General features: G+C 43.1%; 1 protein-coding gene across 1 annotated transcript in view; it reads left to right on the top strand.

Annotated features, from left to right (window-relative positions):
• DNAAF9 (dynein axonemal assembly factor 9) overlaps positions 1 to 24,692 on the top strand; it is a 2,711,795-nt gene that overhangs the window by 2,518,813 nt on the left and 168,290 nt on the right. Inside the window, exon 35 of the mRNA XM_044064082.1 lies at positions 20,499 to 20,564. Coding sequence (XP_043920017.1) covers positions 20,499 to 20,564 — 66 coding nt within the window. The remainder of the gene's footprint in view (positions 1 to 20,498; positions 20,565 to 24,692) is intronic.

Below are 24,692 nucleotides of genomic sequence, written 5' to 3'. Positions count from 1 at the left end.
GGAAAGGAAGAATAAATTGATTTTGAAGGGACTTCTGAAACCCCCCTTCAGGGAGGGTCTGGAAACTGCTTCCAGCTCTAAGGTAAAATCCTCTACATCTAAAAAGAGATCTCTGGCTCCATCAATCTCCTCTGAGCCACCGGAGAAAATAGCAAAGTCTGGTTCGACGCCCTCGGCTCCATTGTCCTCGGGGCCGCAGGAACTGTCAGTTGTTATTGAACCTGCTTCGGCTCCAATCATCTTGGAACCTATTCGGAGCCGATCGCCTAGCATTAGGCCAGTATCACCTCCTCGCAGGTCCCCTTCAGAGAGGAGGTCTCGATCTCCTTCTCTATCCTCTAAATCCTCCAGGATCTTATCAGATGTGGACGTCGATAGAGTGGTGCAGAGACTCCTTCACTTACCGGTTTTGGCAAAATTGTTCTCGGCTCCGGAGCCCATCCCTCAACCTGCTTCGATACTTCCTCCTCTGAGCGCACCTCAGCTTTCGGAGCTGGAGTGCTCGGCTCCGTGTGATGTCCCTAGGTCGGTTCCGACAACCACTCCTGGCTTATCGGTGCCGACGACAGCTCCGACCCCGTCAGCGCTGTCCATGGGATTCAGGACTCAGGATTCTTCGGTCGGGCCCGAGGGAGAGGCTTTGAGACACCTCTCGGTTTCTAGTCTCCCTCTCGGTGCTTCGGCGCAGGGAAGTTTGACTCCTGTAGTGGCCTCAGATGCTGGTCGTTCTTCAGACTCGGGGGGACCAGCCTTCGAGGCCATGTAGAGCATGCTGGCCAGGTCGTCAGCGGCATCATGCGGGTCGGTCATTCTGTCCCCTACTACACCGGTGCAGGTCTCTGATCGCCATCTATCTCTAGACAGCGGAGCCCCAAGGCTTCAGGGTACCCCCATGAGTGGTCCACACATTTCTGAGGGGCCCTCAGAGTTTTTGCCAGAGGAGCCACCCAGAAAGAAGGCGTGCAAGAGGAAGCACATAGATTCCCAGGATGAGTCTGTCACATCAGACACCGACCTCAAGGAATCGGAGGGGTCCCCCAAGTCATCCTCTGAGGATGTTTCTTTCTCTGACATCCTAGAGATTTTGAAACAAAGAGGTGACTGGCCATCCAAAGCCCATTCCGTGGAGTCGGTCTACCTGAAGGCCTTTAGTGCTCAGCCCTCCACCTCCTGGGTATCTCCACCCTTCGACGAGCTTCTGGATTTGGTTTGTTGAAGGGTGTGGGAAACCCCTGACTCTGTGGAACCAGTTCCCAGGAGACCCAATAAATTTTTGTCTGCTCCTCCTGATAAGGAATTTCTGTCCAAGGGAGACTCTGTGGATGCCATGGTGGTGGCAGCTGCCACTCAGAAAGAATTAGCCGACACTTCTTCCACCGTCCATCCCCCTAACAAGGGGTCTAGGACCATGGACCAGTACGGGAAGGGTACCTTTTCTTCAGTGACCTTTACCTTATGGTCACTGAATTATTTATCTCACTTTACACGGCTCCAGAGAGATCTCCTCAAGGAGCTTGGAGATACTCTCACGGGTAACGTTTCTGAGGCGGTGGCCCAAACGGTCAATGCTCAGATGTCTACCCTCATTTCCATTGCAAACTCCTCTATGAGGCTGATTTCATATGCAGCCGAAGGAGCGAGTAGGGCAGCAAGTTCAGGAGTTGCTCTTAGGAGGCAGGCCTGGATGCGGCTTTGTCATTTCGCGGAGGCCTTCAAGTCTTCATTCACCGACGCCCCTTTCGATGGTTCCTCTTTGTTCGGAACCAAGGTGAAAGACACCCTCACTAGGTGCGAGTAGGAGGGAAAAACTCTGTGTGCCGTATGAGTCTGTTTTTCCCTTCCCTCTAGGCCTTATCCCAAGGCCCAGAGGGGTGGTAAAATGTGGTTCAAGAAATCACAGAGGTTTTTTCCCGGTGCACAAGGTGAGCCCCCTCCAGAGGCAGGGGAGGGGGTGGTTATTCAGGGAGATGCCACCCTAGGGGCAGAGGAGGCACCCGCAACTCGGGAGACTGCGATTCCTTTCGTGGTTCTCCCTACCGCCGCTCCTGATGAGAGGTCCGACTGTGCGTTTCCGGAGCCAGTCGGGGGTCGAATCTCATTATACCCGGAGGCCTGGCAAGACATCACACAGGACCAATGGGTTCTACAAATAATTTCTGAAGGATATGTTATCCCCTTCTCGTCAGATCCCCCTCCAATCAAGAAAATCCCGGATGTTCCACCCAGTCAAAGGGATTATGCAGCTTCAGAAGTTTCAAAGCTGCTAGAAAAAGGAGCCATCCAACATGTCCCCTCAGACCAGATTGGATTAGGGACTTAATCCAGATTCTTTTTGGTGCCGAAAAGGACAGGGGACCTGAGACCCATATTGGATCTCAGCCAATTGAACACCCACTTGCAAAAGTCTAAGTTCCGAATGGTCACATTGCAGTCTATTCTCCCATTGTTGGGAAAAAAGTATGGATGTGCTCCATCGACCTCAAGGATGCTGACTACCACATAAAGGTGGACAGGGCATCCAGAAGTCACCTACGCTTCCGGCTGGGAGCCAGTCATTTTCAGTTTCGAGCCCTGCCCTTTGGTCTCACCACAACCCCCAGGGTGTTTACCAAATGCATGGCAGTGGTGACTGCTCACTTGAGACATCAGGGATTCCAAGTGTTTCCATATCTGGACAACTGGCTCCTTACTGCCACCACCAGGCATCTACTAATTCAGACCAGGGACACTACTATCAACCTATGTCAACAGTTGGGCATCACATTGAACTGAGAAAAATCTGCCTTGTTGCCCTCACAGCGTGTCATTTTTATAGGAGCAGAACTGGACACCGTCCTCATGCGGGCGTTTCTACCACAGGAAAGAATCAGAGTCCTACAACAACAAGTTCACACCTTGCTCCCTCTGAGAAGGGCGAAGGCAAGATGGGTCCTCCAACTGTTGGGGACAATGGCTGCGACGATTGTTAGTCCCTCTGGCAAGGTTACATATGAGACTCCTTCAGTGGCTTCTCTTTTCCCAGTGGTCTCTTCAACGTCTTCCACTTTTCTCACCCTATTCTACTCACAGACAGGTGCAAACAGGACCTCAGTTGGTGGCTTTGCACCGACAACATGAATGCAGGAAAGCCCTTCGTTCCTGCGCCCCCGATTGCCACAGTGACCATGGATGCCTCCCAGATGGGGTGGGGGGGGGCATTATCTAGGCAGGATAGTCCAAGGCACATGGCAAGAGCACGAGATACATCTGCATATCAATGTCCTGGAGATGACAGCTGTCCTGGAGATGACAGCTGTGCTACTAGCATTGCAAGCACTTTAGAGTTTTCTTCCTCTTGGGACTATTGCAATCCACTCAGACAATATGTCAGTGGTGTGGTATCTGAACAAGCAGGGAGGAACTAAGTCTTATCCCCTTTGCAGAGAGGCCATGCGAGTGTGGCAGTGGGCAGTGTCTTCCCAAACTTTTGTGGTAGCAACGCACATTCCGGGGAAGTCCTGTGTGATCGCAGACAGGCTAAGCAGAGCTATTCTAATGCCTTACGAGTGGTCCCTGAACTGTCAAGTTGCGGAACAGAACTTCCACAGGTGGGGTCAGCCTTGCTGCAACCTTTTTGCCAGCCCCCCTCAATGCCAAATGCAGCAGCTACTTCACGTTGATCCCACCTCAAGGGGAGTCACCCAGGGACGTTCTAGTCCATGATTGGCCCCCCGGTCTACTATATGCCTTCTCTCAGGTCCCCTTGCTGTCAAAGGTTATTCAGAAAGCCCAATCCTTGGGAAGCAGAATGATTCTGATTGCCCCACACTGGCCTCGTCAAATTTGGTTCCCCTTTCTCCATCCCTGTCTCATGGACGCTCCTTGGGTTCTGGACCCACAACCAGACTTACTGATACACATGTCAGGGCAGCTCCATCCCTCTCTTCGGACCCTCCGGTTGACAGCCTGGCTACTCCACTTCCATCATTAGTTAGGCTTCATCATTTTTCACTGGAGGTGGTTCTTATTTTATCTTCCTCTCATAAGCCCTCGACCAGGAAGATTTATTACAGTAAATAGAAGAGATTTTCAATCTGGGCACATACCAAAAAGACTGACCCTTACACAGCTCCAATTTCGTCTGTATTGGAGTTCTTGTCTATGCTCTTTAACAGGGTTCAGCAGCCGCAACCATTAAAGTCCAATTGGTGGCGATTTCTACCTTTCATTTCACAGACGAGCCTAGCCTGATGGCACACAGACTTTGTAAGGCTTTTCTGAAGGGCACTCTGTTACTTCGTCCTCCGGTATCGGAACCGGTCATGCCTTGGGACTTGAACTTTGTTCTACAGGCTCTTACTTCACCCCCCCTTGAGCCTGCAGCCACTTGTGATTTAAAATTCTTAACTTAGAAGACTGTCTTTTTAGTAGCCATCACGTCAGCCAGTTCGGAGCTTCAAGCTTTATCAATCAAGCCCCCTTATTTGATTTTTCATAAGGACAGGGTTTCTCTCAGACTGAACCCCTCCTTTCTTCCCAAACTGGCGTCAATCAGTAACCTTAATCAGTCTATTGAATTGCCAGTGTTTTTTCCCCAGTTCTCAAACAAGGCAGAATTCAAATTTCATCAATTGGATGTACACAGACAATTACGTTTTTATCTACACAGAACGAAAGACTTCAGAAAATCTGATCAATTGTTTGTTTCCTTTTCGGAAAACAGAATTGGGTCTCCTGTCTCCAAAGTCACGCTGTCCAGGTGGATCTCCAGTTATATTTCTTTCATTTATTCCTCAGGGGGTAAAGATTTACCATTCCAGGTGAAGAATCACTCTACACGGTTTGTATCTACATCTACAGCCTATCAGGCCAGATTGTCTATGGGTGATATTTGTGCTGCAGCTACTTGGGCATCTCCTCACACCTTTGTTACCCATTACAAGTTGGATGTGGTATCTAGGGGCAGGTCTTCCTTTGGTTCCACAGTGCTCAGGAGTATTTTCCACTGAGCCTCCCAGGATTTAGGTGCTAGGGACGCTGTCCCACGGATAAGAATGTAGGCGAGATTGGACTACATAACATCAAGAAGTTATGTACTCACCATAACGTTCGGTGTATGTAGTCCATCTCGCCTCACATTCTTACTTACCCCCCCCCACCTTCCCCCGTCCTGGAGGATCTGGAGGTTTGGTCTGGTTTCAGAGCTTCCTTCATTGTTGGCTTGTTCTTCCTTTCCTTAGGTGGTGTTATGCATGGAGAATGAATGCTGGGGCTCGCAGCAAACTAGATCTGGGGATAGAGAGCAGTGCAGCATGGGATACCATCTTAGCCCAGCCAATAGAAAGACTTCGAGCTAGAAAAGTTGGCCGAGTCGGAGCCGACATTCGGCTCCGAACCCACGGGTAAGAATGCGAGGTGAGATGGACTACATACATCGAATGTTATGGTGAGTACATAACTTCTTGTTTTATTTAATGCTCCAATTTCTAGAAGTGTTCCCTGAATACAGTAACTCCTACTCTGGAGTCTTTAAGCCATTGCTAGAAAAGTTTTTTTTTTACAAAAAAAACTGGAAAAATGAAATTGTTCCTGTGTTTATGGAATTTATAAATATTGCAACCATTTGTATGTCAGAATGACTTGATCACTATTAAAATGAGAACAAATAAGATCCCCCTGAATGTAATAACTGGCAAAAATTGAATATGTTAGAAAAGTATTGACTTATAGATTTTATAGTAGTCATGTTAATTAACATACTTGGAGATCTTTCTTTTGAATCACAAAGTTTGTTTTAACATGGACACTATTGTCAATAGTTTTAATTTTGTTTTGGTGTGATTGCTTGTTCTTCTTTTGTTAATATGTAGTATCAATGTGTTAAATTTAAATAAAAATCTTAAAATATTACTGCATTACATTCTCTTGTGCAGACCACAGTACCCTCTTGAAATGTTAGCATTCCCGTAATTTTTCTATGGAGCTCTATTTGGGCAGTTCCTGGAGGTAAATACAAAATATAAATCAATATATATCTACATATTAACTGCTTGATGCCAATAATATGTATTTACTTCGACTTTAGTATCTTCCACCAGTGTGGGACAATCTTATTAAATAAGGATATTCCTTTCTTTCTGTTCTGTTAAATGAGGGTAGCCCTCACCATAACCTGTACCTCTCTTTGAAGCATCATGTTCCTGATCATCTGAATGTGGCTGCTTGTAATGCAACTATTCAAGGTTTTAATCCCTTAAGATAAGTAGATGTTTGATTTTCTTGACAGAATTAGATACGTCATTAATATTCCATGTTGTAAAACTCATCCCTCTTTCTTTATGGTAACTGGACCAGACAAAATGCAGAACTATTTACAGCAATGCTCAGTTGAATAGCCATCATAACTTAAGCAAGAACACTGTTTTGCAAAATCTTTTCATTCAGCTCAGCAAAACATGCTTGCCTTGTGGATCAGCTGCTGATGGCGAGAGGGATTACAACACCATCCAAAACTCCCCTCCCTGTTGGAGTTAGGAGTCTTTCTCCACAGACTCCAATCTACTCTCCTCCTTCGACTTCTGTGCAGGTATTGACGGCAGGTATTGAAGGCCCTGGAACTGACACACTCATCGGCTCCCACTGCTTCGGTTCCACTGATGGACCTCACTGTGGTGCTGGAGCCATCCTTTTGGCTTCCGGTTCATTCTGAACTGAGTCTTTCTCATGATTGTGGCTGATTCGTAGGCACCGGGGTTCATGGTACAGCACTGATTTCTTTGTACAGCGTCATCCATGGTTCCAGGAGTCCTATCGGTACCTAGTCCTCTTGATCATCTTGAGACTCCTTTCTTGGGAACTGGTTTATTGGAGCAGGGTGTGACCCCGGTACTGAAGTTGTCGTTCTTGGTTCCGGGCACCCATCCCTCTTCAGGCAAGCCAGGTTTCCAGGCAGTGGAGAGGACTCTTGCCTCAGTAGGCAAGCCTCCGGCATCGGAACTTTCACTATGTCCTCCCTCTGAGCCGCAGCTGACACAAGCCACTACTTTAGGACAGCGAGCACAAGAATCTCAGGATACCCGGCCACAGGGTGCCCTTTCTTTGGAGTCCTCCTCAGAAGCTCCTGCTGAAGAGGTCTCACACAAGAAGAAGTGCAAGAGGAAGCACGTGGACTCACCTGAGGTGTCCCTTACCGAAGGCACTGACTATGAAGAAGGGAAAGGGTCTCTGCGGTCACCCCCTGATGATGTCTCCTTTGGAAACATCGTGGAAATATTGAAACAGAGGGGTGACTGGAAGCCCTCCAACCCTTTCTCCGAGGAGTCCTGTGTTCCTGCAGGCATTTCTTGCTCGCCCCTCTACTTCCTGGGTGACCCCACCTGCAGATGAGCTAGTTCAGCTCATCATGCAGCGTGCATGGAAAAGTACTGATACCATTGAACCGATCCCATGGGGGCCGGACAAAATCTTATCTCCCCCTGAACAACATCCTCACTGTCCAAGGGACATCTAGTAGATGCAATGGTGATGGCGGCTGCCACAAAAAAGGAACTGGCCGAGGAGAGCCAGACTGTCCACCCCCCCCCCCCCCAACAAGGAGTCTTGGGCAGTAGACAGACTAGGGAAAAGGGTCTTTGTGTTATCGACTTTTGCTGTTAGGTCTTTGAATTACCTGGCACACTTCACCAGGCTTCAGAGAGACTTAGTGACTGAACGCTCCAAAACCTTAGCAGGAGCTGTGTCTGACGAGGTCCGCAACAAAGTTGCCTCACAGCTACCCTGGAAATCATGTACAACTCCTCCATGCGTCTAATTTCTCACACCATGGAAGGAGCTGCCAGAGAGGCAGGTTCAGGCATTGTCATGAGACGCCATGCCTGGATGCACCTTTGTGACTTTGCGGACCCCTTAAGTCTTCCTTCCTGAATGCTCCAGTGGAAGCCTCTTCCCTTTTCGGCCAGAAAGTGAAAGACACACTAGCCAGGTGTAAAAAGGACGGCAAGACCCTTTTTGCCTTGGGCGTACATTTTTCAACCCCTCAGCATCCATTGTCTAACAACCAGAGGAGTGGAAAGATGTGATACAAGAAATCACAGGGTCCTTTCCGTGAAGCACGTGGCAAGTATACTCCCATTGGCAGAGGGGGGTAGCTCACCTGGATGATGCCCCTATAGGGGCAGAGGGGGTCCACGTAACCAGGGTTCCAGAGACTCTTTCTCGGGACAACCCTACCAGTGCTCCTGAGGATCGGCCCGATTGCTCACCTCTGGAAGCAATTGGGGGACGTTTTTCCTCGCACCATTCTGCCTGGCAAACAATAACAGATTTATGGGTGCAACGGACCATTAACAGGGGATACCACATCTCATTCAGTCTTTACCCAACATCATCAACTCGAATTCCTGATGTTCCACCTAGTCAAAGGGAAATAGTAGCATTAGAAATTCAAAAGCTGCTTTAAAAAAAAGAGTCATCCAAACAGTCCCATCAGACCAGATAGAATCTGGATTTTACTCGAGATTCTTTTTAGCGCCAAAAAAGACGGGACTGGAAACCAATCCTGGATCTCAGCATCCTAAACAAATTTGTCAAGCAAGAAAAATTACGGATGGTCATGGTTCAGTCTATTCTTCCGTTATTGGAGAAAGACAATTGGATCTGCTCAATAGATCTTCAGGATGCGTATTACCATATAAAAATGGACAAACACTCCAGATTTCTTCGCTTCTGGCTAGCAGCCAATCACTTTCAATTCTGCGTACTGCCCTTCAGACTCTCTACAGCCCCCAGTGTGTTTACCAAGTGCATGGCTGTTGTAACAGCTCACATGAGACTACAAGGATTCTGAGTGTTTCCATATCTAGACGATTGGCGCCTCACCGCCCCCACCAAGCATCTACTGGAGACAACATTAACGCGCACACTCAGACTTGCAGAATATCTGGGAATCTTGATAAATTGGGGAAGGTGCAACTTAATCCCTTCTCAATCCCTAGAATATATCGGAGCAATCTTCAGTACAACTGCTTGCCTAATATCACTCCCAGATCACAGACTACACAGGATAAGATCGCAAATCCAGATGATACTATGTCAAAACCTAGTCCCACCCTGAACAGTACTTCAACTCCTAGGTTCTGTCGCAGCATCAATTACATTAGTGCCCTTGGCAAGACTTCACATGAGAAGTCTGCAATGGCTCCTTCTAACTCAATGGTGTACTTTACAACAGCCCTTGTTCTTCCAAATTCGAATAACCCAAAGATGCAAGCAAGATTTAATGTGGTGGATGAAGCCAGACGAACAGCAATGGAGTTGCCCCCTTTGTCCTCAACAGCCCAGGGCCACAGTGACCATGGATGCTTTCCTGATAGGGTGGGGGGGCTTTAACAGAGGAAGATGGTCCAAGGTACTTGGTCAGATACAGAGGCCCATTTGCATATCATTGTCCTAGAACTGAGGGCGGTGCTTGTAGCATTGCAAGCATTTCATCCCATCCTTCTGTCAGGGACAATTGCAGTTCAGTCAAAGAACATGTCAGTAGTCTGGTACATCACCAAACAAGGGGGAACAAAATCCTACCCTGTATATCGAGAAGCCATGAAAATTTGGCAATGGGCAATAGCTTCCAACCAGTTTCTGATAGCAATGCATATTCCTGGGAATTCTAGCGTGATTGCAGACAAGCTGAGCAGATGTATCCTACTGCCTCATGAGTGGTCCCTCAATCCTACTATTACGGCGAAGATCTTCAGTCACTGGGGCCAGCCTTGCTGTGACCTATTTGCCTCTCCAGCAAACCACAAATGCAGCAGCTGCTTTGCCCTAATCTCCCACAGAGGGAGTCCCCGAAGGAAGCTTTGATCCACGATTGGCCCATGGGACTTCTGTATGCTTTCCCTCCTTTTCCCCTGATTTCCCAATTTCTAAAGAAAGCTCTTCATCTGAGTAGCAGAGTAATCCTCATTGCTCCTTATTGGCCATGACAAGTTTGGTTTCCATTCCTTTGGCTTCACCTACTAGATCACCCATGGATTCTGGATTCCTCTACATAACTGATCTCGCACCACAAGGGTTGACTCACCCGAATATCTCCAGTCTCAAGCTGACAGCTTGGTTCCTCCACTTCCAGTAATCACCAGGCAGGACAATCTCACCTCCCCAGTGCGTAATATCCTTCTGACTTCACATAAGCCATCCACCAAGAAAACCTATATCAGCAAATGGAAGAGGTTCCTCATTTGGTTTCAGAAAAGACAACCAGATCCTTGCTCAGCTCCAGTTGCTATAGTTTTGGACTATTTATCAAATCTTCCTGATTCAGGAGCAGCAGCCGCAACCATTTGGGTACACGTAACTGCTATCTCAAATTTCCATAATGGTTTTCAAGATTCTTTCCTTATATCCCACCGTATCTGCAAAATGTTTTTAAAAGGTGTTGTTCATATCCGACCCCCTTTCAGGGAACCAGTCAAACCTTGGAATTTAACATTAGCATTACAATCTCTAACACAATCTCTCTTTGAAACTGCCTCTACTTGCGATCTAAAGTTCCTGTCCTGGAAATAATTATTTTTGATAGCTATCACATCAGCTAGACATGTCTCAGAGCTTCAAGCTTTGTGTATCAGACGACCTTACATGGTATTTCATAAAGACAGAGTATCACTCCAAACAAATCCATCCTTTCTACCCAAGGTTATTTCTGAATTGACGATTAACCAAACAATTGACTTGCCAGTATTTTTTCCCAACTACTCAAACAAAGGAGAATCTTGCCTTCACTTACTGGATGTACATGGACAATTATATTTTTACCTGGACAGAGCTAAGTCAATACGTAAATCAGACCAATTATTTGTGGCCTTCTCAAGACCAAAAATGGGAAACCCTGTCTCAAAAGTAACTTTGGCCAAATGGTTGAGAAACTGTATAACCTTGATTTACCAAAATAATAAGACTCCTCTGTCTTGCAAATTCAGAGCACATTAGTAGCGCCTTCTGTTGCTTTCCATGCAAGAGCTTCTTTGAATGACATTTGTGCAGCCTCAACCTGGGCTAACCCTCATACCTTTATCACTCATTACAAATTGGATTTGACCTCCAGGGGAAGAGTATCCTTCAGTTCAATGGTACTCAGAAACATTCTTCCATAAGGGCTTCCCAGGACTAAAGGTAGCTAGGGACTCTGTCCCATCAGTAAGGAATGAATGAAGATTAACAACATCAGATAAAGAAGTTATGTTCTTACCATAACGTTCCATCTGTGTTGTTGATATTCATTCATTCATTAAGTCCCCCCCACGTGTGTCCCCCCCCCCCAAGGCTCCTGTGGGATCGTACAGGGTCCTGCGCCTGTTTCTAGGGTTTTTCTGCCCAGAGGCAGCCTCTGCTTTACTTATTTTAGGCAAACTCGATCTGAGGTAACAAGGGGAAGGGCTTTGTGGGTAAAAACTTAGATCGAGAGTTTTTTAGCTGGCACGAGCTTGTTACAAGGCCGACATGGTTCCGAGGACAGAACTGATACCCCCGTTAGTAATGAATGAATGAAGATCAACAACACAGATGGAACATTATGGTAAGAACATAACTTCTTTATATGAGGCTTGCTGTGTGCTTGCATGGCACCTAGCTTTACAGATCTGGCTGTCTAGTCTATGTATCCACTTACTAACTTGACAACCCTTTTAAGAAATCCCCTAACAAGTTAAACATGCCAGGTGTGATAATTGATTTCCTATCAAATGCTTGACACTTGGATGGTTAAGTCATGCAACCATAGCACAAAAGTTGCCATGCTGAAAACTGGCATGCCCAAAATATACACCGAATGTTGATACTCCCTACTGCTCTGGACCAAGTATCAAGCAATAACATGGGCCCAGAAGGAAAGCAAATTTGAACAGTTGGTAATGTCAGTATTTGCCATTCTGACAGTGGGTAGGCAGAGCTCACATGACTCGACCTTCGAAGTGTTGAGCATTTGATAGGGAATCATGAGAATCATGTAAACTATCTAGGTGTTACACAGACATTTTATCAATAATGCCCTGTACGTTATGCACCACCTGGCAGTAAAAGGAGTTGAAGTCCTTCCTGTTGAAACTTCATAGTTCCTCAAAAACTGCAGAAGAAAAGTGCCCAAACAAGCAATAAATGACCAAAATCAAAACAAAAGCAGTTAGGGCACTGACAGAAGGACAAACTCATTGTCTTATATCCAGAAAACAGTTTATTAATCTGAAGTTGGGTACACAAGCGAAAAACTCAAACATAAAAAAAATGAATGCTTAACGTTTCACCACATTTCGTTCTTTAGACAGACTTCAGCTGATAGACTACTACTCCACATTTTAATTTATACCTTTCATCTTTATCAGCCACTAATAGAAAACCTATGCTCATTAAGAAATTAAACCACCATTATAAATACGTGTGTGCTGTATAATTAACATATACCACTAAAAATGTGTAAATAAATGAATAAGTATTACTTATTAACAACAATAAAAGCATTTAAAACACTTTGAGGTCATGTAATTTAAACAGTTAATACCATTTTAGTAGAACTACTGTATTCATTGCCTAAAGACTTTAATTTCTAATGTTCAAGCTCTCTCTAGTGACCTTAAATAGATATTGCACTATAGTTTAGCAGACCTAAGTTTAAGTACAGGGGCTATGGGAACCATTTCATTTAAACCTGGGAACCTATTGGCTTCAAGTACAAATGGTAAAACCATTTGAAAAAATAGGCTAGGTTTGCTAGCATTTCAGACCTGTACACTATATTTGCTAAACCTGTGAAATGCATTTATAGAAAAAGTTGCAATATTAAGAATATAATTGAGAACAATAGGAGAAGGGATTACCAGTGAGCAAAGGAAGACTGGTACCTATAAATGGGGGTCCTGTCAGCAGTGTTCTTTTATAGCCAATGGTAGTAATATACATATTAAAACGAGGGACAAATTAGTCAGAGGAATGACTTTTAATAATTGTAATAAGTGGTTGTGGTATATATATGTAATCAATGTAATGCATTTTATGTAAGTAAAACGGAGAGAAAATTACAAAAAAGAATATATGAACACAGATATGACATCAAAAATAAAAAATAGTAATACTGCCCTATACAGACATGTCTCATCTTGTGAGGGAGCTGAATTTTTATTTTATGTATTAGAAACAGTAACAGCAGACATAAGAGGTGGGCCATGGGAAACACAATTAGAATATAGGGAACTATACTTGGCAGATTGTACTTGAAGCCAATAGGTTCCGAGGTTTAAATGAAATGGTTCCCATAGCCCCTGTACTAAAACTTAGGTCTGCTAAACTATAGTGCAATATCTATTTAAAGTCACTAGAGGGAGCTTGAACATTAGAAATTAAAGCTTTTAGGAAATGTGCTTTTACTTTTTACTAAAATGGTATTCACTGTTTAAATTATATGATATCAAAGGGTTTTAAATGTTTTTATTGTTATTAAGTAATATTTATTCATTTATTTACAGATTTTTTAGTGGTATATAGGTGAATTATACGGACACAATTATTAATAAGGGTGGTTTAAAAGGTTTTCTATTATAGGTTTATAGGTATGTACTAGGCTAATGGCCCCTGGGGCCTTTACAAGCCTAGCCCATAGAAGTGCCCTGGCATTGTGCTACCCATCGTTAGTTCCCAGTGCCTGTATCAAGTAGAGCCACTGGAGTAGTCCCCGGGGTGAACTTTCTATTTCCCATCCACTCATCAAGATTTGTCTTGAAGAGGGCTAGTGAGATGCTCTGCTTGACATGTATGGGACGTCTATTCCAGAGCATGGGCAGTCTCTGGGTTATGAACCTGCCCCTCCAGAGTGTTCTGTTGATTGTGGTAATGACGTTGAGGTCTCTGGAATGTGTGGTGTGGAAGGATTGGGATTTCTTTAGATGTAGCATTTCTAACAGAGCTGGGTCAGACATGGCTTTGTAAATTTAGCAGAGATCGCCTCTTGGTAGACGATATGAGACAGAGAATAGCTGAAGTTTTTTGAGTCTGTCCATGTATGTTTAAGGCCTAGGATCCTCTTTTTCGTGATGTACTTATGTGGCCTCTGCAGCTGTTGCAGGTGTCTAGTGACGTACATGCCAAATGGGGCATTATACTCGATGACTGGACTAATGAGGGAAGAGTAGTGGGAAATGATGGCCTCTTTCTTCCTGGATGCAAAACCCTTGGTAATGAGATGTGCCACATATTGGTGGCTGATAATGATGAAAGGTATAAATTAAAAGGTGGAGTAGTAGTCTGTTTAGCTGATGAAGTCTGTCTAAAGAACGAAAATGCTGTGAAACCTTAAGCGTTCATGTTTTTTATGTTTGTGAGTTTTTCTCTTGTGTGCCCAACTTCGGATTAAGTACTGTCTGCTGGATAAAGACACGGAGTTTATCCTTCCATCAGTCCCCTAACTGCTTGTGTCATAGTTCCTCTTGACCTAGTTGGGTCTTGATCACAAAACTTGCATGACTAGGACCTTGGGGAAATAATGGGCATTGCTATAAACTTTCCACATGGTATTGGTTCTCTTTTCTCCTCTGCTGTCCTGTGGAATCACATATGCTCCTCGACATGCTATATCATAATGTTGAGAAATTGGTTGAGGAATCATGAGGTAGATGTCAGTGATATCCCTTACATATAATCAGTAAGTCTCTGGAAAATCTCTATAACTAAGGTGGTGAAAGCTACACATGTATCCGTTTCAGTTCTGCTTGTTGGTGACACAGATTGACAAGATCATGTACAGTATTCCTGTCCACACGTAAGTGGTTCATGTCAGGTGTTGTCATTATCTCATACATTGGCATGGATGGTTGTGAGCCACAGTAGTACTGGCACTGGCATCAAGGGCAGCTGTTAGCACATGCTGAGCTATATTTGCTGAAAATTCAACCTTTGTTTTCCATGCGTACACCATGATTTATGGTTTAAAAAGCAGGTATACACTACTATGCAGCATACTTATTTGCTGTGATATAATTTATATACAGTATGTAGTTCATTTGCATAAAGTTTCTCATTTCTCTGTCATTGTGCATTCATTATAATGAATTACATACTGTGTTACTTTTACCGTTATTCGAATATGCAGTGTCTCTCAGTCAACCACTTCCTGTGTGTTGCCACTACCCACACTGATTTGTGCTGCACAGTGCTTTAATTATCTATGAATCCTGGAACGGATGCTAGAATCTCTTCTTACATGGAATACTTCTCAAAGCTCTACCATTATGGTAAGTATCTTAAACTTATGTACTTTTTTTTTAAGAAAAACATCATTATACCAGCATTCATTCAGTGTGGCAGCCATTCACCTCATCCTCTTAAACTTCAGTAACCCGCTACCACTCTCACAGAGCACACTCCTGCTTTCTAAGACTGTAATCTACAACTTGCAAACAGTTGCTGCCCATCCGTGGAAAGCAAGTTTTCCACTGATACACTATTCTGTTCATTTAACTCTGAAAACAAAGAAAAACATTTTGTGTATGGATTCCAATTCTGCCTTTTAGTCTCTGAGCCTAGATCTCACTAAACTTGCCTTCTTGTTTGGACTTTTGTTCCTTCTGATGTTAGGCCTATCCCTCCCTTCCCTTTCAGTGTTACCATCTTTCACAATCCAATACTTGCAGATGCTTTAGGGCTACATTTAAATCTCTCCTTCCCAACAATTTTTTTGTCTTCCTAAATCCTCCTTGCATTTCTGTTGTGCTACTGCTTTGCACTGCATATTCAGTACTCATCTTTCCTAATTTGAATCATATTATATTTTATATATCTTGTGCATTACTATGCAGTGTAAATGATCATTGTGGACTACACACAATGTGTACCCTTACCTCATTTGCTTATGTTATTTTATTAAGTGCACCTCATTGTTGAGAATACTTGTATAGTATGTATGCTGAGCTGTTTAGTTAACATATTACAAACCATGCATTTTATTTTGTTCCACATACTTCTGGCAAAAGTTATGGGTGAAAAGGGTCCTTTTTCCATTTCACTTACCTGGTTATCAGATGACATAAAAATGAAAATAAAAAAAAATCATATTTTGAAGATAAGGATACATAATACATTTACTTCTGTGGTGAGCACTTGACACAGCTTTACTTTTTCTGTGTGGCTGCATTTCCCAGTGATGTAATGAAACATTTGTCCATGCTTTTCCTCCATTCCTGTCACAGATAGAGTTCTGATCTAAGCTCAGGCAAAAAGCTCCAAGTAGTTTTAGTTGTGCCCCTTTCTGTTAGTCATTTTTCCTGCTCCAGAGATTGGCTGTGGCTTCATTTCTGTCACTGTAGAAGTGAACACTCAATGCTGACAAGGGGAGACTGGCATATCAAACTCTGAAGTCTTTGAGACACCATGACCCTTTAATACATTTACATAACCCAGTGTGGCACTTTTTATTCATGATCCCGTGTTCTTTTATTAATATATAAGCAAAGGTTGTCAGAGACAAGTTGGTGTAATATTTTCACCTCCCATGCTCAAGGTACAAGTTGCAATACTAACCTCTTGCCAAAGCCTTCTCCGAGTTCCACCAGAGTTATATGTCTTAGCCCAGCATCCCTGGATCACTAAGTTACTGACTGACCAGTCGACATTTGCACTGCTTGGGTTACCAGGGATAGCTCTCTTGAGCAAAAGCTGGGCATAAAACCAATCAACCTGACAAACATGAATTAAGAATTGTGACACTGATTGTAGGTTCACTGACAATACAGAGCTTGGAGCTGGATGACATGATAGTAAGGAGGTGGCTGGACATCTTTTGCGTCTAGGAGACAGGAGAGAGGGGCTATGCAGCAAAGGCACTTGGCTTGAGATCTTCAGGACGAGGACAGGCTAGAAATGGTGTGGAAATTGTGATGATTGACAGACTCATGGTGATCATATTCCAGTGTAAAGATAGGGCAGTATTCAAAATCTCAGTCTATGCCCCACAGCACTGTTGTGATAGTGAGAAAAAGAGTGACTTCAGACAGATGTTGCAGGACCTGGGAGATAAAGCATAGCAGCATGATTTAGTGTTGAAAATGGGAGGCCTGAATGCACATATCTGGACAGATAGAACAGAATATGAGGACTGCAAGTGCTCACATGGGTAGGGCAATGGGAAAAAGAAGGAAAGGCCATTTTAGATGTCTGTCTGCCAAATGGATTGATGGTGGTCAACACATGGTTCAGCAAGAGAGGCAGTCACAAGATCACATACAACAGCAGCCACCATGCAACTCAGGCAGACTTCCTTCTAGAAAGAAGAAGTGTTTGGTCTCAGAGGTGTTCCCAGTGGGAGTCGGTGTGCGTCATGGTTCTACTCTGATTCTGTCAGGTAGAATCAGGAATTGCAAAGTCATCCCCAGTGAAAAGGTCGTCCCACAGCATAATCTAGTGGTTGCTACAATCCGCTGGAGGCAATGGTGTGGTCTACAGAGACCAGGATGAGAAACTGGAAGTTGACTGGAGAGAATGCACAGCAGTTCAAGAATGAAGGCTCTAGCACCTCAAGAAGAAGAGGAAATATGTGGAGTTGAAGAAGAATGTGCAGCACCTCAAAATAGCTTGTGTGAGGACTGTAGAACAGATAGACAGCCAAGCCAGGTATGGAAATAAGATAGATAAGGAAAGCTGGTGGTGGAATTCAGAAGTCCAGGAGGTCATCAAAAGAAAGAAAGGAAGAGAGCAAGAAAAAGTGGGAGATAGAAAAGATGGACCAGACCTGCAAGGAATACTGGTTGGATAACAAAGAGGCTAAGAGAGGAGTTGCAATAGAACAAGGTATCAGGAGCACTCTACCACTTTCTGGAAAGTGACTCAGTGGATGGCAGAAAGAAACTACATCAGGTTGCAAGACAAAGACAGAAAGGTAAAGAAGAGAGTCAGACACACTTTATAAGGGATGCCAGCAACAGCCTACTTACCAGTCCACCAGATATCAAAGGCAGATGGAATGAGTACTTCCAGCAGCTTCTGAATGAAGAAAACACTACAGAAGCTGTACTGCCCAAGATACAGACGATGATGAAAGAAGAGGAGGAGCCCACCACAGAAGAGGTGACAACAGTGCTATGGAAGATGAAGTAAGAGAATGCAGCCAGTGCAGTTGAGGTCACAACAGATATGAGTAAGACGTTGGGTGAGATAAGGGAGAAATGGTTTTTGAGGGTTATCATAGCAGTATAGAGAGAAAGGCGCATCCAAGATAGTTGGAGAATAGGTACACTAGTGCCAGTGTCAGAAGGGACATTCACAACTGTTGGCATTACAGAGGTGTAAAACTCCTGTCACACTGCTTGAAAGTTCTGGAGAAGGTTATTGCTAAATACATTTGCAGAGTAGTAGAAAGTATGATGGAAGATGAGCAGTTCGGATTTAGATCAGGATGCAGCACAACTGACCTGACATTTGCAGTGAGACAGATACTTAGAAGAAGACGGAGATGATTAAAGTGTACAAATGGGCATTCCTAGGCTTGGGGATAGCATATGATAGGATCCGAAAAAGCTGATTTGGGTAGTCCTGTGGTGGTTTGAAGTCCCAGAATAGTTGGTAGAATTAGTGCAGGCTGTGTACAAGGATGGGATGACTCAAATATGAACAGTGTTTGGTCTCAGAGGGGTTCCCAGTGGGAGTGGGTGTGCATCATGGTTCTGCTCGGAGCCCACTGTTGTTGATGCTGATGATGGACTACATCAGCAAACTGACTGGAGGGGACAGATCAACAAAGTTGCTATATGAAAATGATGTGGCATTGCAAGCAGACTCTGAGCAAGAACTTCAGCAAAGCATAGGGGAATGGAATGCAAAACTGAAGACACATGGGATGAAACTGAGTACAGATAAGACAGTTGTAATGGCAGCAAATGGGGAAATCAAAACAAGCTGAGCATTGAGAGAGAAGGGAAGATAGTGGAACAGGTTATCAACTTTAAGTATCTCAGAGGAGTGGTTGATGAGAAAGGAAGTCTGAATGAGGAGGTTAAAGTTAGAATAAGATGGGGTGCAGCCAACTGGCATAGAGCATCAGGGGTAGAATATGGCAGAAGAATGCTAAAGAAGCTGAAAAGTAAGGTGCACAAAACAGTGGTGCAACCAGTAGTTCTGTATGGTACAGAATTCTTGGCAGTAAAGGCTGAGCAGTTGAGGAATCTAGAAGTAATGAAGTGCTTGAGATGGAAGAGGGATGCGCACTGGGGGACAGATGAAAAAATGAGGTCATAAGAGAAGTAGCCCCAGTTGCAGAAAATGTCAGAGAACAGATTACAGTGTCACATATGTTCAGAAAAGTGTCACATATGTTCAGAAAAGCAGAAGGCAATCTGGTGAAGATGATTTGGGACAGACAAGAAGAAGGCAAGAAAAAGCAAGGATGTCCAGCGAAGAGGTAGATGGATTGTGTTAGAGAAGACCTGTGACAGTCAAACATGAGTGTTGAAGAATGTAGGAGAGCGATACTGAATAGAGAAACAAACAGTTGACGCACCTCAAACCCATGTAGAAAGTGGGAAAATGGGGGGGTTGATGATGATGATGAAGCAAATGTCTGCTTGGATGCATGTAAACATTTTGCTGTTTAGATTGCTTTTCTTTACAAAAAGAGCTCCATCCTTGACTACATCATTTTTTTTGTTCTTTTACAAGTCTACCTCTGTTTTAAACTGATAGAGGGGAAGGAAAAATGCTGGCACAGCTAGCTGTACTTAATACTTTTTTGAGAGTTGTTCTTTACATAACGCAATTAGAGTGCTGACTTCAGTTTTGTTTTGGGCATTGATTTTATGATGGAATGTTTGACTTAGTGTGAATTACACTTCATGACCTCTGTCTTTCCAAATTTAGTTGCTTCTTCCTTTCATCCTTATCCCAGAATCGGACTCTCTCTCTCTCGCTCTACCCTTGCTTCTGATTCAAATCCTTATTATTAAAGATTTCTGTGGCAGGAACAAAAAAAAAACTGAATAAGGAAGGTCACTCTTCACTTATTCATTGTTCCACCTTTGGTTCAAATCAGTAGGGCCTGAGAGTATGATAAACTGTACCTCTGCCGGGTTGGACTTATGATGGAATGCATTTGCTTAGACAATACAACATGGAGACTAGATGTTCTGCCTTTATTTTTTTACATAGTGACTGAGCTACATTTTATGATTTACTGTTTCATTCAGTATCTCTATTACTTAGTATTTTCATTTTATCTGAAATATGGCATCTAGGTGCTCTTAATACTATTTGTTTCAAAATATTCTCTTTAGAGCATCTACTAATGTGGTAACTTTTTACAAAATTGAAATTTATAATAACCTGATAGTGTTGGTAATTGTTTTTGCTGATTTTAGTTCTTTCTTTTTAACAATACTTGTGTGACGTGACAGTGCAGGAAGTAATTTGAGTTAAGAATTTGCTAACATGCTTTATGTTTCATGTTTTAAATTTTTGGATTACAGTTTTTTAATAATAGAATTTTTATGTAGAAACCTCCCAGAAAAGCTTTGAAAACAAAAGAGATGCTTACACTACAGGAGATAAAGAAAGTACATGTAAGTAATTTTTGTTTTTATTTTATTTTATTTTTTTTAAACACTGAATATTATAGATTCCACTAGACATGATAAAGTAGCAGTATTCATAACATAGTTAAATATATTATGGTGCTGTTTTGCGTGTCATTTAATTTTTTTTAAAGTTGTAACTGTTTCACTGTCAGAATTTTAGCAGCCTTTACCAACAGGCCTTTGCTCAATGTAATGAACCTATGAACTGCATTCTTTCTTTAAAGATTCATAGGGTTTGCTTGACATCAGATATGTTACCATTCTCTTGTTAGCATGGTCCATCTTTAAACTTCAGCATACATTTTTGCTCTTTTTATGTATGATCTCACTGGTCGTCATTAATATTATGCTGAGTCAGCAGAATGTGGATTATTTTTGTGTGCGTGTGTGTGCATGCGTGCGCATGCGTGCTTTCCCTCATATGCTCAATAGTATTTCTGCATCTTTGGTCTTCAAAGTAATATACTGTAAGCCTGACATTGCCTTTTGGCTTTTGCTTTTACTGAGGAACATACGTAAAAGAATTAGGCATTCGGTTCCTTTCTGTTTCTTTCCCTTTGTCTCTTTCTTCACGGAATAACTTGCTTAGAAATGTAATTTGCTGTTGCCAGTTTGTTTCCTTGACCAAAGCCTGTCAAAAATATTCGTTGATACCTTAATGGTGGCATTTAAATCTTTATTGCTGACTGTTCCACCTCCAACTGGACTGGAGTTATCGGCAGGCATTCGTCCCCAGTGATTCTGGATAGATTCCTCAAAAATGTTGTCTTTTGAAGAGTTTAGTATGTTAGTTATACGTACAGCACATCACAATGGCTGGCAGATTGGTCTGGACCCTATCATAATTAGAGGTTTTTGGCCATTCATTTGTAAGGTATTTTGTTACCTGTCGGATATGACATAATCTAAAGAAGATAAGCGCCTTGGGGTAATGGTTGCTCTAACAAAAGTATATTTTCACTTATGACATTGCCTTTCTCCTTTTCATTGTCCTTTGACTGACAAAAATGTCAGCAGTATCACCATTCCAACCTGAAGGCCTGGCCTTGAAGGGGTATTCATTGAAGCTGGACAGGTAATGAGTTTCATCACATTTATGGTAGAAGTGAGGAGGGTTCAGATATCCCATATCTGAAGATCCCCAAGGCATTCCCCACTTTTTCATGTTAGTATGTATATAGAGAAAGAGTTCCTTGCAAAGCTCAGGCAAGAAGATTCTAGAATCCTGATTTTGTTGCAGATGATCCAGGTTTGAGTAATCTGCCCAAGTGAAGTGAGAGATAGGAGGTCAGCTCTTCTTCCTAAGGAGGGGAGCATCATTTTCAGTATAATAGCATCCCGGATTACTGATGGATCTGTGTAATGTGACAGTACACTGAGATGGAGCAACTAGTGATGTGGAGCCATGACAGTGGATTTTTCATTGTGTACTGTCCACATTCTGCAGTGAAGGACATTCAAGAACAACTGGGTGTAAAAGGAAAAATGTTAGTCATCCTTGGCTTGACAGCCATTCAGTAACCAACTTTCACCCCCAGTGCTTCAACATAAGTTGAGGTTACACACAAGGCTTTTACCATGGAAAGGGTATATCCATATGAGGTGATATGGAATAAAAATGCCATGTAGGACAGAACAACAAATGATTCAGTGAGGTGTTGGAATTACTAGATTGTCATGCCCATACACCAACTTAATAATGCATCCTTAGCCTTACCCCAAACCCACACATTACTTTAGAAAAACTCTTTCTGCCATATCACAAGACACTCAAACATGCATAGAATACATCACACACACACACACACACACACACACACACACACACACACACACACACACTCTAGTCCCTTACCTAGCCCTTCTACTAACTCTAACCCACAAAAACCTCTACTCCCACTCATAATGCCAAAACATTCAGTATATCCACAAATTTGGGCAATAAAATCTCAAACCCACACTTACCTTACTTTTGATAATACCAACGTCTTCAGTTTTGCATCATATATCCCCACTACAGAAGCTTGGTGAGTAATGAGCTCTCCATAGACTGAAGTAGGATCCTGTTTATCCTGTCCATCTGATCCATCTAATAGTGGGGCTTTGGGTAGTGCTCCAGCCTCAAGCTCCTTTAATTTTTTTCCCTCCTACAATGAATCTGTGACACTAGCTACCTCAGTTCTCATTTCCTGCCTTTGCAATCAGATGTACGTCTTGCTTGTTGAAGTTAAGTGCTCCACCTCTTCAATTCTACACTTATTTAGGACCTTTAGGATATATATTGGTTAAATTGTTTCTTAAATCTTAATAACTTGTAGTTCTATTGTTAATTGTTTGAGCTCCTTATAACTTTATTAGCATTAAAATCTGGCCTACAATTGCTTCTTCTTCCTGCCTTTAATATATTAAAATAAAAAATAGAGTTTCAGTTGCTGTCTGTTGTGTGTGTGTGTGTGTGTGTGTAACTTGCTGAGTGACAGAAAATTGTATATATTGCTTTGTGCTTGCTTTCTGTTGGAAATTGAGAAGGAGAAGAGCTTCTGCAAATGCTCTAGATGTGGGCACACATGAGTTGTATGTCGTGTTTCTAGGGGTGGTACTTTTATCTGAGTAATGTTCAGTATGTAAGACCTTCAGTCCACGAGCATTATCTGACTGAAGAAAGGAGTTAATTTTGAAAGGTTTGCTCTCTCCTAACCCTGAAGCAGTCCATCCTAAAGAAAGGGATAAGGGTAAAGACAAATCTAGGTATAAAAAACAAAAAGGAAAAGTCCACTGGAAAAGGAAGACTGATGAAGCGACTGTCCATCACACCCAGAGGTATCCAGACTTGAGTCAACCTCTTTTTTTGATACCTACCAAACATTGTACTTCAGCTTCAGCTGTGTTGGAGCTGATATTGATTCCATATAGGTCACCCAAATTCTCAGAAGGATTTCTTTTGAGAGTGGGCTACCTTGCCTCCCTTCTCAGCCCCCATCTACTTCCTCATTTTGTTCTTTCAGGTCCTTCCAAAGCACTTGTGAATGCATTATGAGGGCCTTCTTGAAGACACAGTTTGACCTGGGTTTCCCTCTTATCTCCCCTCTGTCTCAAGGGATGAAAAAGCTGTCCCATCTTCCCCATATTTTCTTTGGTCCCTGCTTCATCCTTTGGCATTTCTACTCAGTGAACCATGTCTGCACCAGGTCTCACAGTCTCTCTGTTCTTCCTTGGTGAGAGTGGAGTAGACACTCATCTGGAGCTTCTCAGATCTGGCAAATGCAAGATATGCTTTTAGAGGTTATGAGGAGGATTTTAGCTTTTTCTCAAAGAACAGAGTTGCAGGCTTTTTCGCCATCAGTTTCATTCCAGGATGCCTACTCTTCTGTGTTTCAGCCTCTCCATGTGTCCCAAGGTTAGATCCAAAGAAATGGTCCAAGAAAAGCTGCACAAGTGAAGTCTGAGTCTTCTGAGGAGTCGGACTCACCCCAACTAACATTTCAAGAGAAGGGATTTGGAAGAGGAAGCATATTGACTCCCCTACAGAGTCTATCACATCAGATGCTGATTTGGATGATAAAATGAGCTCCCCCCCATTCTCTAAAGAAGGCACCATATTTGTTGAGATGCTGGATGAATCCTTCAGAGGGGATCTTGGATAACAGACCTGCCCTCTCAAAATGAGGAAGTAATTTTTGAGGCCTGTCATGCAGCACCCTCTACATCTTGGTTAGTACCTCATGCTGACCACCTTATTGATTTGGACACTTCATTCAGAATTTATTCCATGCAAAGTTTTGGTCCAAGAGTCCTAAGGCTGACTGTGTTTTTGTGGCTGCTGTGACAAAATATTTCCTCTAGAAGCCTGAAGAGAAAACATGAGGTTATGTCCTGCACCAATTCTCATTTCCCATCTGGTAGCAATTGTACTCCCTCCACTCCACACCACATCACATAGTGTGGTGTAGGGCTGTGGAAATATTAATTCAAGGCTTCCTTCACCTTGGAAGAGCTGTTATTTATAAAACCTAGCAGGAAATAAAAGCCATGTGATGTGGATCGAATTGTACTGTTTATTTTTTGTCTGAATCTGTTAGCTAGGAATTTAAGATGAATTTGTAATGCCCCTAA

The sequence above is a fragment of the Protopterus annectens genome, chromosome 2.part2 (genome assembly GCF_019279795.1).
Source record: "Protopterus annectens isolate FY-2018-M chromosome 2.part2, PAN1.0, whole genome shotgun sequence".
In the NCBI taxonomy this organism is placed as follows: Eukaryota; Metazoa; Chordata; order Ceratodontiformes; family Protopteridae; genus Protopterus; species Protopterus annectens.
This window is presented reverse-complemented; position numbering and strand designations above follow the sequence as displayed.